Raw genomic sequence first — 15,341 nt, 5'->3', positions numbered from 1 at the left:
CTCCAGCTTTGCTAAGAGACTGTATAAAAATGATTGGTGTGAGGAGGGCCAAAACCTTCTTTTTACTTTCACACAAAAAGCAAAGCCCTTCGCAGCAATATTCATATTTTCTTTGAACCCACCTCTTGACTTAGAAGAAAGCTGCTACACTCTCCCCACAACATATCAAAATAATATAACAGTATTACATTGGTTAAAACTTGTTTAATTGTGTACCCCAATTTATCCCAATCTTAATGAAACATCTGATGTGCAGCACAATTGTAACGTTAGTAAACCCCTGATGTAGAGACAGAATTGTTGTCCTCTGCATATGGTAAAGTGCACCTTAATAACATGGTGCAAGTTGAAGTTTACTATGTTTGCAAAGGACAGCTAAAATAAGATATAAGTTTTTGATTAGAGAAAAGGTTAGAAAAAGTCCTACCTAAAGCCAAAATAAAAATACTTTTATTTTTTACTGCTTATAATTTTCGTACAGTCCCTAATATTATCCATGTAACAAATCATGTCACAGAAAGATAATATATTAAATATGAATTCTTCATTTCCTATGTAAGTTACTTTTTATGACCTGTTTACTGTTTACTTAAATTTAAGTAGCAGTAATTCAAAATTGACTTAAAAATGATTGTCTGTCATTGAATTATTTCAATAATACCCTTCCACTGCCCCAGTTTCACCTCTCTCATGGATGATCAGTTTTCTCTTTATGGGGAGGAAAGGTGGGATCTGATACATCTGGCACAAGGTTGAAATCAGCCATCAAAAACTTGGCTTAAAATGGCTTTTCAGCTTGTCAGCAGCCCTGTAAATACCCAGCAGATACTCCAAGAAACAAAACAAGAATGGTAGATCATCACCACGTGAAGTAAAATAATATATTATTCTAACTAAAACAGAAATACATCTTTTTATTCAGTAAAATAAAGTAAGTAAGTAAGTAAGTAAGTAAGTAAGTAAGTAAGAAGCTTTGTGTTGGACAGTGGACCCATACATTGATCACAAGGATTACTGTCTGACTGTTAAATACAGATCACAAGTGTATAGAATGACCTTTTAAAACAACAACAAAACAGACCAACAGCAAAAACATCCCCTGATCTGGTTTAAAAGCTTAATGTTAAGTGTCTCAGTGGACATGGACAGGGGTCACTCGGCCATCATGTGTCCTCATTAAACGTCCATTTTGATAGAATTATGAAGATTATAGCTGCTGACCTGCGCTGTTCATCTGGTGGCTAATTGCCCTACTTGGTGAATTAAGGACAAAAACACTGGGGTTTACTTGGCAGATTATAATAAAATTGATGAAGCTGCATTAGCATGGTTGGAAAAACAGCTTTGGTATCGCATCTGAGACCTAAACAAATCATCCCACTGATTTACCAACGTCAACAATGTCTTACAAAAGAGATAATACCTCTAGATCTATAGACTTGTATAAGATGCATTTGTGAAAGTATAACAAAAGTTGGCAGACACAGACATGTCTGTCTCTGAATTAATAATTGTTATTTATCCATCGAGGAAGGCTTGAAGCTTTTCTACGTCGATATCAGTTGAAATGTCTCTCGTGGTTGCTGGTATTTGACAGGTATGTCTCATGGCCCGTTCTGCTTTTCATCCTCGCTCATCCACGCCGGCTAAGAGCCTGTCATCATGGTCTGACACTTCACACAGCGTTGAATATACAGCATGTGTCAAGATCATGTCAACCGAACAGCCCTCGGCGGAAGACAACAGCGTCTCTTTTTTTTCTTTCTCCTCCACAGACAGACAAGAGTGTCAGTCAAGTTTGCTGACACACTGCATGAGGCAGGGACTGGGTCTTGGAACGTGGCAGTCCTGGCTTTGCCTACCAGTGGCCACAGTGACAGATGTGCTGTTTAATACCGGAGCTGGCAGCAGCTTCGGCTGGAGTGACTATAAACTGGCTCACTGTCTCCTGACGGGAGAATGCACTGCCAATGTGGCAACAAAGTACTTCACATACAGGCTCATCTCTTTACAGTTGGGTTAGGTGGGTCATCTGTGCTCTGCTTGTTATTTTACATGCTTTTCATTCCAGAAAACCCACAGGAGACCACTTAAATGAATCATACATAGGAGAAGTCTATTTTGTAGCAGGCTTTGCAGGCACTGTTTATGGTCCATCCTTCTCTTTCGCCAACAGTTTGGATATTTAACAAGAAGCCAATGTAAGCAAAACTGTTGGTAACTGTGGTCCTCTCATCATGATGAGAGTACTGGCCTCAACTGATAAACACAAGAGCAAATCCGCTGTACCAGCTGTTCCAGCCTCTCAAATCACTCATTTTGAAGACCCTGAGCTCCTCTTCCTCCTTGGCTGAGTCAGAAAGCATCAGTGTTGCCATGGTACAACATGTACATGTACAACATGTGTTGCCAGATGCTACAACTGCCTCTAAAAGCCACCTCTCCAAGACTGCTCATTTCCAATGCCTTGCATTGATGCTTTTTTTTTAATCCAGAGAATGTAGGTTAAGTGCTTTCTACAAGGGGGGGGGGGGATTCCCATTATACCAATGTTCAAATTATATGTTGTTGATCAAGTCTTGTTATTCCCTCTCTGTGTCCAAATGCAGAGTTGTTCATATGAAACTAACACTGCTGTACCGCTGAAAACCGCTTCAAAATGGATATGTGACTTTTCATGTGTACAACATCCCTCAGTTGTTCTGTGTTTTTAGCTTGGCCACATGTAGGAAGCCAATATATTCCATTAAAGGCTTTACTGCCATGCATTCAAATGGAAAGCAAACATGGTATTTAACTATAAAAAGTGTAGTAAGTTAGCTGACATTTTTTCTGTGCTGTATCTAACTACACCGTTTACCAAGGGATTAATACAGATCCATTTCAAAGTAATGTTCCTCATCAGCCCTTTTAATAAAAACACAGCTGTTTCTAATGAGCTACATTTTTGCCCTGCGATTTGTCTTAAGGCTCTGTATTAAAATATGTTCATTGGCATGTCAGCTTCTTTTTAGCGTGCTTGTCTTTTAGCATTGTTCCTCCAATTGCAATCAATCTTTGTATTATTCTATTAAAATGCTGAGGAACCATTGTGAATTCTAATGTTCAGTAATGACTTTTACCATATGTGCATAACAGCTTGCAGAAGTAAGTCGGCTCCCAATAGCATCACAGAGGACAACGACGAATGTCTACTTTTTAATCAGTTATTAAGAGAATAAAGGAACTCTTTGTGCAATCAGGTTTCTCTTTCATGCTGTGTTTTAAAGGTTTTTGATCATTTCTTTATGTTAGCGTTATGGGTCACATATCTAGCAATGCGCTAATGATATAATACGTAATACTTTAAAATAAGCAAGTGTTGGCAATGGCCTAGATGCAAATGACACTAATTAAGCACCTGTAGCAGATTACATTCTCTATTGTGATGTTAGCACCATGTGTTTTTATCTTTTGACTGGCTGACCTTTCCAGTACATGCACTTTTAATAAAGCACCACAAGCCATCATAAGGGTCTGACAGCTTGCTGATAAAGATCTGTGTGAAGACAAAGGTTTGAGTCTTTTGGGAGACATTTAGACACTTAACAGTCACCTTGGGATGTAAAAAGAGGTTGAAGCTGTTGGTAATCCAGGGATTTAGTTTTTTTTAAAGTTGCATAATTCTCAAAGGGCATTTAGAAAAAGAAGGAAAAACTGTGATCCAAAAAGGTCTGGAGTGTTAGAAACATAAGTAGAATATGGTGTCTGCTCCAGACACTACTACTGTAATTAAAGCGCTCCTAAGTAATTGAAAAGTCACAGTGATTTTGACTTTACTTGCATGTTCTGAACTCAAATGTTAGGGTCGTTACAATAACAATGGATGAAATATAGTGAGTTGAAAACTTTCCAGTGGTAGTTTATTTATGTTCTGTTGTCAAGTCTCTTTTGCTGATTTGTTGTTGTGCCATTTACTTTATGTCATGACGGTGAATTATCTGCTGGCAACCGTGGAGCTGGGAAACAGGCCTGCTCTTACGTATTTTCCAGGAGAAGAGTAAGACGGCAACACTTCTTATCATAAAAATGTCACGGTCTGGTCAAAGTACTCCACCAGTAGACCATCATAGTCTCATCTTACAAACATAGAGCGATAATGTTGTGATCTTATATGTAATGCCTTGAAGGCCTGGTAGTGAGAGGGTGGCGAAGATAGGCAGAGAGAGAGAGAAGGGGGGGGGGGCTTAAGCTTTTTGCAGTGATTGGTACGGATTGCTATGTCCAATGAGGCTCTCAAAGCTGATTTAAAAAAATCTTTTTCACTACAGTTTCTCCACTTTTCTCAGCATTTTATCTACATGAATCAGCCAGCCTGCATTCCATGGAAATAGCCATCTATGAGGCAGTTATAGGCATTACAGTAAATGCCTTTGTGATGTGCTTGTCTTTATTATCAAAGTTGGGAATTTAAATTGTCTGCTTTGTGTTTGCCCTGTGAAATTTGGGTAACACGGTTTTCTTACAGACATCCATAAGGGAAAGCAATACTCCTCAACAGAAGGAAATTGCTGAGCATTAAGGAATGGCTCAAGTTGTAATATAAACCCATCAAGTGTTTTGCTCCTCACTAATTTCATTCTAAATGTTTTAATATATCCCACAATATATCCCAATCACTGCTGTCATACCCATTCACCATGATACATAATTGCTTCTGTTTGGCTCACTGGAACTCTGTATCACTGTGGAGTAAAATATGTAAGTTTGCCGCACAAAAGAGGACATTTATATATTATTTAGACCTCCAGAGAAGGCTGTAGCAGTAACAGTGACTTTGGCAGAAGCTGTTCTTGTTTTCATCTCTGGTGAGCAGTTCACATTGCAAAACACCACAACACGAAAACAATTACTTCCAGGTCACTTACCTTGTGTGAGAACAGTGATTATTGTTGCAAAGAATATCTGTAAGATCCTCCAGCTCTGGTAGTAAAAGCTCATTTTGGCACACTGCGCGGCAAGCTGTTCAAGACAAGTTCCCAGTGTCCGTGGTTTGGTCTCGTTTCAGCAAAGCATGAAGCGGGTCGTTTCATCCATTCCTGCTGTTCGCACAATCAACATAATCACACCTGTGTGAGTATAGATTGCAGTGTAGTCCGTGCTGCAGGTGACAGCGCATCGAGATCTGATCATCGGCAGGTTCCCCGGTTGCGCGTAAAAGTTGTGTGAAACGATCCTGGAGATGTATCTCCTGAGACTTTGTGCCCGGTCAGAAGATGTGGGAGTCTTGAGCTCAGACTGTGTTACGGAGAATGTTCGTTTCGATCAATTATTACCTCTCTAAGCGTAGTGTCTCAACAAGTCGTCCAGATTGAGTAGGTCTTGCAGGCTGCCGCCGCGGCTGGTACTCTGCGGAGTTAAACGGCTGTTAGCAGATCACTGACTGTCTTGTGCGCAATCCTCAGGGCACTAAACTCATCATCTGTCACTGTTCATCCGCTCAGGAAGCCACGTCCAGTGACCAGCTGGTAGGATTAACCCTGCGTTGCTTTGTCTGTCATGTCAAATTATCAAACGTGAAATTTTACTCTGTCTACTGATTGTTAAACTCCGAATCGGTTGACTTCACTGTGTGCTGACCCAGAGGGAAAACATACAGTCTATAGCCATAATGCTGGATACATGTTACACAAGCAGAATGTGGAAGCATGTAGTGGACGTTACTTTACCCACCTCTCAGTCTTTATAGTGTGAAGTTGTAAGATGTCCCTGCAAGTAGGATTAAACTAAAAATATTGTCTTTTAAGCGGTGAAATACCTTTGCGTTATATATAGAAATAATACTTTTCTGAAAGTATTATCTTTTTTTGTTTTACCTTATGATTGTTCTCTCATTATGAAGACCATTGCCTACTGAAAAAGACACACTACAACCAGTAGCGTTTTTAGGCATTTTTTTCATGACACACGGGGGTTGCCACGAGCACTTAAAAGATGCTCGAAGCGGTTTTCTACTGTATTAGCCTATCTATCATTTCATTGTGTGGGGAATTAAAGAATCTAAGAAGATGCCGTGCACAAAGAAGCTGTGTGAGAAGGGATGCGGGGGGGTGTTCACCTCTGGGTCGAACGTGTTGCTGCATAGGCGCCGATACCGTGGGTGCTCAGCATTAGCGGAGCAAGCTTATTGCGGTTACTTTTCATCTCCAATCCTATCTGTGTTTGACGCAGTCCTGAGTTGTAAGATAGCCTACTTTACTGATTAATCATTGAGTTAAAAAGCGTGTGTCTTCGTGCAAACATTTTTGACTACTTTTTTTAGGGGACGTGCGCCCGTGAGCACCCACGGAGGAAAGCTCATAAATCTGAGCCTCTGTTTCTGGGTGTCCCAAACGAAACGGTCCGGACAAGGAGCGGGGGGGGGGGGCGTGGGACCATGACCCTCCTTGAGCTTATCACATGTAGGCTATGCATGATAAGGATCTATCGGAGATCTACCCTAACTTTTGGATTGCACTTACTCTGCCAGTCACTGTGGCTCGAGCAGAGAAGAGCTTTTCAAAACTACAGTTGGTCAAGTCATAGGTCACCCATGTCCCATGTCACTGGCCTTGCAGGCATAATAAGGACAAACATTGCGTCACACTTACCTCATTATCATGGTTCATTCAAAGTTTAGAGATTGGTAAAGAGGGGTTTTCTTCTTAGATTTCAAATATAACCAACCATGGACACTGTTGGAGTTTTTCACATATTGCCATGAAAAAATTCACTAGCTGTAATTCCAGTGATATTTGGATGCTAATGGTCTCTGAATAGTTGAGAGTACAGGTGGATTTTTAGTGCCCTCTGATGGAGTTGCTATGTCAGTAAAGCAAAGGTGAATGAGTGAGTAAGTGACTGGTTTACTTGCTTGCAGCCCAGTTGCATCAGAAAATTATTTTTTTAGTTTTCTTCTCATTTTCATTTTTTTCTTAAAAGATAACCTGATAGATAGAATGTATGTTCATGCATGTACGCTCATTATATTTTTATGTGCAGGTGTTGCGTAAAAGAGATGCCACACGCTTTTTTTAGTTTATGTATCTTTCGAGAACAGGGAGCAGATTTCAGTAGGATGGAACACAGCCATCCTTTAGAAACAGACCACGAGTGCTAATATGTTAATAGTTGAACTTGGTGCCCATTTTCACACCAAAAAAGTTACTTGTTTGCAGACTTGTAGTGGTAAATGTAATGGGGCTTCATTGACTTATAAAGAGGATTAGGCGACATATCAACACAGAGTGTGTAATCAAACCTCACAGTATCTGAAGACAGGAGGAAGTTGCCACAAGCTACTGCTGTAAGTTTATTTGAGCTCCTCCCTAGCACTGCAGCATTGTGATAAGCTGCAGCAGCATCTGTGTGTTTGGGTTGCTCCAGTAAGCTGTATACTACTGCCCAAGGATAATTTAGATCCTTTCCCATGTACCTGCTCCTCAGGCACAGAGAAACGACAACTACAGTGTGTTTTGAGTAAGGCTGAGAAGATTTACCCCCCAAAAGTGATGCTGAAGCAGTTGTAGTGGTACAGATACTCTGTCAGTAGTGTTGCATGCACATTCATACTCACAAATGCAGAACTGGAGACTGTATGAAGAGGACATGGATACATATATCGCACGTGCATATTTTGCTTATTTATTTATTTATTTATTAGGCTTATTCTTGCTTTTTCTTTTTTATAATGAAATACTTTTGTGTATTTCAGTATATTACGTTCTTTTGTCTGTTCTTTTGTATGTTGTTCAAAAGAAACTTATTTCATTCTTTCAAAAACAAATATTTCGTGAAATTCAGCAGGCCTTAATAGCTGCAAAGTCAATAAAATCACAATTTTCTTTGCTATGTAAATGAAACTGTTTTGACAATTGAATGAATTATCAGCTGTATGCTAGAGTAATCTCCCAAGCCAAGCTTTATATAAATAGGTTAGGCATGTACTTGTAAGGAAACTTCCCTTTTAGTCACCTGAAGTAGTGCATTTGGGGAATCACTTGTCAGAAGCGTCACACATTCACCCATCATTTAACATGACATTTATCTCTGCAACAAATTAAAAAAATCTGAATTTTGTGACCTTCCTCCAGTGACTCTCCTTGTGAAATGTCCACAGTAGCTCACAGATGCAGAGGCAACATATGGTGAAACCTGTCAAGAATATGTTATGAACACTAAAAGGACAGAGAAACAACACAGACCTCCGGATATACAAGTTTGGATGTTGACATAGATGGATGTCTCAGCAGAGATGTGCTGGAGTGGGGAGAGTGGCCATAAACTGGTGATAGATGCGGGTGCTACGAGTAAGGGAATGCGTTTTCAATGTACATCATCCTTCTGTCTGACAGATAGTGCTAGCTTCTTCAGCTGTGGTGCATTTAGCCACACAGGGTGCTCTAATGTTCCCATTCTCATTTTCATCGCAAACTCAGAAAGTGAGTGCAGTAAAATTTACATATCTTTTCAACAACATTGTTACTAACCATTGAAGGTCGAGTATGTACGATTTATATGTGTGTGTGTGTGTGTGTGTGTGTGTGTGTGTGTGTGTGTGTGTGTGTGTGTGTGTGTGTGTGTGTGTGGACCGATCTGCATACTCCTATGTGTCTATCTCAAGCCCTTCAGCCTGTCTTCAATGAGCTCTGCTGAGCTTAAATTATTTTTAGTATTAATATGTTTGCTTTTTGATTATACATGATAATAATGCAGTTGTAAATGTTAGTAATGATTTGATAAATACTTATGAATGTCTTACTGTCTAAAAAGCCATAAGGTGTGCTGTTATAGGCTGTTGTCAAAGGAATGCGCTTATTCGCCTTCTCCATTAAATAATTATTAATTAATATTAAAATAAACCAGCAGCTGGTTAGAAGAAGAAGACGTACTTTGTTGATTCCCAAAGGGGAAATTAAACATTTTTACTCTTTTGGAGTTACACATTACACACAGGCCCAAAATACACGCACATGCACAATCAGGCCCTTACACATGCATTAATAGAGAGATGCCAGAGTGAGCGGGCTGCCAATGAATTTGCCCCGTGCAGTTGGGGGTTTGGTGCATTGCTCAAGGTGAACTGGCACCTGTTGCTGTAGCTACCAGTCCGCACTCCGTACTTGGGCCGTATGGGGACTTGAACCGTTAACTCTCCGGTTCCCAAGCCAAGTCCCTACGTACTGAACTAGTTCTGCCCCATGCTGAGCTTCTGCTGCCCAGCTAGCCTTGCGTAGCTTAACATAAAGACTTGACATAGCTAGCCTAATTCGGTAAAGGTAACAAGAGCTGCCTATTTGTTTAATCTATGCATTTCCCCAAGTGGCAAATTATTCCTTTAATAATTAGCAAATAAATGTACTGAACAAAGGCTCAGCAGCACTGCTGCATAAGGTACATGATAAAACTGTCTATAGGAGAGATTTTTTTCTCAGGACTAAAAAAAAGCAAGCTAAAAAGACAAAGCACTTTTGAGACTTAACCGCTCATATCCTGGCTAAGTGAAACATTGCATTGATCTAAGTGTGCGGATATTTCTTCTCAGTCTGGAATCATTGATGCGTCCAGTGCCTTAGTTAAGATTAAGCCGGGAGGAGCGGCGCTCATCCTGCATTGACTGGTTACCTGGTTGTTATTAATGGTTTTTACAGATAACGCCATGTGTTACATTATAAAAACTTTTTAATATTTCTCCGTAATTAAAAGACTTTAGCAGCCCTAAAAGAAATTTCTACCATGGAAAACTAACTTGTTAATGAACTCTGAGAGTGTTAAAAATCAACACAGTGTAAGTGTTTTCTATGTGGTGGGGCTTGGGTCTGATCTTGATAATTAATCATGAATCTTTTCCTAAAAGTTGTGTTCACCGCGAGTTTCACTGTGTTGATAAATTGTGACCTTTTTTGAATTGAGAGTTATTTTAAGTTAACAAGTGTTGACATGTCTTGCCAGATAAATCAACACCTCTGAAATTATGGCTAAATATTCAAATCTGCTGAAGGTGTTTAAATAGTTCATAAGAACCCTGGCATCATGTTGATTTTTAACACTAATGAATGCAGTAATACTCTGCAGGCAATTGTCCAGAATAAACAGCAAAATAGGTAGTAGACATTACTAAAGTGACATGAAATTTGTGGCCTGCAGAAGGAACAGTGGAAGGCGTACTGTTTGTGGGAGACCTGTAGTGGGGGCTGTAGTCTCGCATTGCCTAGTCTCACTTTGCCAGACCGTCCACCGAGACGGGAGAAAAACATGCTCTTATTTAATGCCATTTGTTTAAACCAATCACAATCGTTAAGGGTGGCGCTAAACTCTGCACGTTGTTGCTGCAAAATAGTCATGCAAGAGAAAACCCAGATTGGCCAGACAGTCTAGCTAGCTGTCTCGATTTACCCTGCATAGACCTGAGGAGCAGTTAACCATAGTCCACATAAATCCTCCAGAGTTTAACACAAAGAAAGCGGAAGGAAACTGACACCAGCAAAAATACATGCATCCGGCGGAAATTTCGGAAGTGTAACGTCAAGGATATAGACTACGATACAGCATCATTATGACGATGAAAACCCCTCTCAGTCTCTTCCTCAGCTTCTATCATTATGCAAGGAGTATGGAAACTTATCAGGCTTTAAAATGAACTGGTAAAAGTCTGCACTAGTTCATTTAAGTGACTCTGCCTGCAGTTCAATCATCCCTTCTATCATCCCTATTGTTAAGCAGTTAAGATATTAGGCATTGAGGTCTTCCCCTGCTTAAACCAGATTATTAAGCATAACTATTCTGCTGCTCTGAACAATATCTTGAAAGATATGGAAAAGTGGATGGTTTTCCCCATCTCTGTTCAAGCCCGTATCTCAGTGGTTAAAATGAATGTTTTACCCAGGGTTAATTTTGTGAGCTCTGTGCTGCCTCTCTCCCCTCTTGCTGGCTACTGGTGTAAATTAGAGTCAGCGGTATCCAACTTTATCTGGAAAGGCAAGCGGTCGGGACTTAAGATGTCTACTTTACAGAGGAGGAGAGAGGATGGTGGCCTTTCTGTTCCCAACTTCAAACATTACTTCTGGTCCTTTGTGTTGAGGCCCCTTCTCACTTGGTTTAGCCCAGATATGTCTGTTTGCTGGAATACCTTAGAAAGGGTTCTGACAGAGCCTTGGTCACTCCATGATGTTCTTTTTGCCAATATCTCTAATAAACAGTGCCAGTTACGCTTTGGCCTCATTGTCTCACATCTTATCAAGACTTGGAGACTAGCTGAAACATTCTGCCACATAGCTTGTAACTGGCGCATGTTTTCCCGTATATTTAATAATACAGCACTCCTGATTTAAGGGAAGGCCTGTAACAGCCCCACAATGGGAGCAGAGAGGACCTCATTGTTTAAAAGACATTTTTAGCGAGGTTGGCTTATTGCCTCTTTCTGACCTGCAGAACACATTCAATCTGACACGTTCCTCTTTTTCCATTTACCTTCAATTAAGATCAGCACTCAAGTCGTACAGCGTCCCTTGGCAGAGGCCTTTGCTCATCCATCCAAGTTATTTACTGTGCACCCTAAAAACTGTGGGATGGTATCTAGGCTTTATCAGTTCTTAGTGATATCTGGCCGCTCTGCCCTTCTTATTGAGAGGATCTGGGCACGCAACCATCAGCAGATTCACTACAATTTCATTCATAGGACATATCTCACCCCTGTGAAAATGCACCACACGAAAATAATTAACAGCCCGTTATGCACTCTCTGCCCAATAAAAGCACAAGGTACATGCAGTATCTACATATGATATGGGAGTGCTCTCCCGTTAGTCGGTTCTGGAACAGTATTGCATCCAAAATTTCCGCCTTGTTTATTGTTACTGTTCCTGTTACAGTCAATGTTTTGATTTCGAATGATCTGTCTGCCTTTCAACTCTGTGGAACTCATGTGCAAAATAGCCTTGTTTTGGTGGAACGTGTGTGCATTCAAAAGTTGTTTTAGTCGTGCAACTGACAGCGAGCTAGACAGATAATATAGCTAGTTGTCTGGATTTACCCTGGAGAGATCTGAGAAGCAGTTGACCATAGTCCTCACTAATCAAACAGAATTTAAAATTCCAACACAAAGAAAGCGTAAGGTAACGGACATCCAAAAAAGCCAAAAAAGAGACACGGCGAAATTTCATTATTCAAATAGATCCTGTACAGTCTTTAAAGCACACAATGTGTATTGGTATCTTTTCATGTTGTAATAGCCACACAAACAGAGATGGGAAGAGGGATGCTTACAACTGCAAAATGTACTTGGAAAATTGGTTCACTATTTTACTGGAATAGCAGACCAATAGTTTCTTTCCCCAAAACTCTTGAGCAGAGAAATGCTCTCTGCAGCTTCCTAATCCAGCCCAAACTGGGCCATGAGAGACAGCTCTCCATGTTTGGGTTGAATACCCTCAGGCAGCCGAAGAAGAGTTTGTTCAGCCTAATCTCCACTGTGCGATGTGTGACTTCTTTCCCTGCTGTCGTACTCATGTAAACTGCTGTTTGTGCCGCTTTACGTCCGGGGAATAGTGAAGGGGTTGAAGCGGGAGACTGCATGATGAGAGCTGTCATCTCTGTCCCATCGATGGGTGCTGCCAGTATCCTGCTAATCCCCAGAGTAATTCCACCACCACAACAGAGAAATCAGACACAGCAAGACAGGCAGGACAGCATGCTGCAGCCCTCTGCACAGCCAATACATTCTCTAGTGTACACACACAAGCAGCCACTTTACAGCAAAATTGGCTATCACGCCCGATTGACGACTGAAATGAAGTTTACATGTCTGGACAAATAACCAAAATGCATGAAGCAGCTGTGGATTGCTGTGCATTTTGAGTGAAACTGAGTCACTTCTGGGGTAAAGGAAAATGACATGTGTGAGTAAGATTTGTGAAATTTGCCGGTCTTGCCTTGTTTTTACACAACTTCTCAAGCAAGCCACCCCCGAAATCTCACATAAATACCGTTAAGTTAATAAATTATGTATCCAATACAAAGAACAAGGATACATATTCTTACTAGAGAAGTCATCAAGCTTTCTGAGGATGATTTAATTCTGTTTGTCCCCCCTGAATTGATGGTTATGTGAAATCGTAGCATCTAAAAGATCATTGAGCCGAGAAAAAAATTAAAAAGACAACACATCTGATGTCACCTCCCTGTGTTGTTTCACAGCTGTTTCAAAAAGTAAAAACCAGATGGGATCTGGCTGGGTGAAAAGCAGATGTTTGGTTGCTGCGTAAAAGCTGCTTCTTACTCTTAGATACAAACGTTTCTCCTTTCTCATATTTTCTTTTTTGCCTCATGAGGAAGCTTTGATGTCTCTGAGAGACAAACAATTCTTACTGGAGGCTGCCATCTTGACAATGATCCAAGAAATATGTTAACAACAGTGACATAAAGCAATAATAAGCTCTCGACATCTAAAGATTTGTTTCCTTTTAACGCCAGAAGAAGAAAATATTACATTTAAGGCAATTATCAAACAGCTAGTTTCTCCCCCACCAAGATCATCGGCTACACACAGAATCCTCATGTTTTAACAATCCTCTCATTAATTTCCAGTTTAGTTATGGTAATGAAGTTGTAGGGGTAATTAAATCAGCGATCCAGTTTTCAGGCCACAATTAAGCATAGGCCTATGTATCTCATGGAGGATTCATTATAATCCCCTTATCTATCTCATTCATCTATTATTTATTTCTACCTTTTTAGTCATGCTGGCAGCATTGCTGTATGGATGGAAATGTCAGTTGGTTGGTCCACACTTTGAACACACATTGATAACTCCCTCAGGATTAATTGTAATAACTTTGGTGAGCTCCACATTTTAACATTTCCATGTAAACTTTGGTTTGTGACCAAATACCTGCAAAACTAATTACATTCCCACACAACTCAGCTAGAATTTGTGTGTTGTGCTAATTACCATGCTAACACGCTAAACCAAGATGGTGAACATGGTAAACAAAGAAAACAAAGGAAGCTAATCGTGAGCTGAAAGCAAGATGGCTGAAGGAACTAGAGCTGGAGGAACGGGTCCACAGATGGGTGCTTGAACAACGTGCTGCCGGGAGATGTTTGTCAACGGTATAGTTACTTCTCCACGCCCTGGTTCTGTGTGCTATCGCATAGTTGAATAACTGTTAATGTGTTACCGTTGACATAACGGGCACCTACCGTATTCAGCCTGTTGTTCTGCGTGCTAAATGTCGGTTCTTTGTCTTATGGTCTTAGATTTTGTGAAATACATTTCTAATTTTATGTGACTACAGTCCAGTGTGACTTACTGTATGTTTTAAAAGATGGTACTTTATCATTCCAATATGCATCTTGCACACTACATTTGCACTATTATGTGTCTATTTTGCAAATAAAACTGATTCTGATTCTTGTATATATATTCTTCGGAATATAACGTTTGATGTAACCAAAAACTAATGTTCCCAGAACGTTAAACCAACTTTCTTTTGCAACCTAAACACAACCAAAACCTAACCAAACCTAAACTTCAATGAACGTTTCCAGAACATTCTGGCAATCAAAAATTGTTAGCTCGGTTGTACCTGCGTACAACATTATGTTAGCATTGTCATTGTGAGGATGCTATTTCAAGAAATGCTGTGAGACTGTGATGCAGCATGCTTGCATTAGCATTTAAGTCTGGTGTGCCAAAAGTACAGCTTCTATTATTAGCTGCAAGCACGGGTGTATAGTCTTACTGTGGTCTTGTAATAACGATGCCTGTGAACAAGTTTTTCTTGTTGGGCAAACGAATATCTCTACAAATAACCTTCTTATTTTCTCTGTTGTTGAAACTGTGCAGAGACATGGTAAAGTGGAAAATACAGTAGAGGACTGTGTTTTATAGTTTAATGCCAGCGTCATTTGCTCCATGACAGCTATAGTGGATTAAATCTCTACTACAATACAGTTTGGGTGACAGCTCTAGAGGCCAGACAAGGAGACTAGACAGACTCTTATTTCAGTTGTTGGCAAGCTGAAAGGCCTTGAACCAAATGTAATATGTTCGCCCAAAGGACATCTACATACTCAGTATGAGAAGGATGTTTGCTGTGCACCTTAACAGTGAAAGAGAACCAAGAATAAATGATAAAGTGAAGTCTAGCCTTGTCTGTAATCGGACAAGTGAACTAAAAGGGCAAAGGTGACAAGTTGTTTAAGTGCAAGGACAGTTAAGTATGATGCGGGCAGGCGGCAAAGATATCAATCCACTTTGAGAGTGGCTTATAAATGCTACCCAAAGGACCCATGAGTCTGATGAGGTTGATGGAAGGGTCAGA

The 15,341-nt window shown here is 40.3% G+C and overlaps 1 protein-coding gene across 1 annotated transcript in view; it reads right to left on the bottom strand.

Annotated features, from left to right (window-relative positions):
- The window catches only part of LOC116689899 (transmembrane protein 132D), a 30,688-nt gene extending 25,112 nt beyond the window's left edge, over positions 1 to 5,576 (bottom strand). The window contains exon 1 of the mRNA XM_032516572.1: positions 4,908 to 5,576. Within this exon, the coding sequence (XP_032372463.1) occupies positions 4,908 to 4,980 (73 nt within the window). The 5' untranslated portion in view covers positions 4,981 to 5,576. The remainder of the gene's footprint in view (positions 1 to 4,907) is intronic.
- Between the last annotated feature and the right edge of the window lie 9,765 nt (positions 5,577 to 15,341).

Source organism: Etheostoma spectabile, chromosome 5 (assembly GCF_008692095.1).
Source record: "Etheostoma spectabile isolate EspeVRDwgs_2016 chromosome 5, UIUC_Espe_1.0, whole genome shotgun sequence".
In the NCBI taxonomy this organism is placed as follows: domain Eukaryota; kingdom Metazoa; phylum Chordata; class Actinopteri; order Perciformes; family Percidae; genus Etheostoma; species Etheostoma spectabile.
The sequence above is the reverse complement of the archived record's forward strand: the minus strand, read 5'-3'. Positions and strand labels throughout refer to the sequence as shown.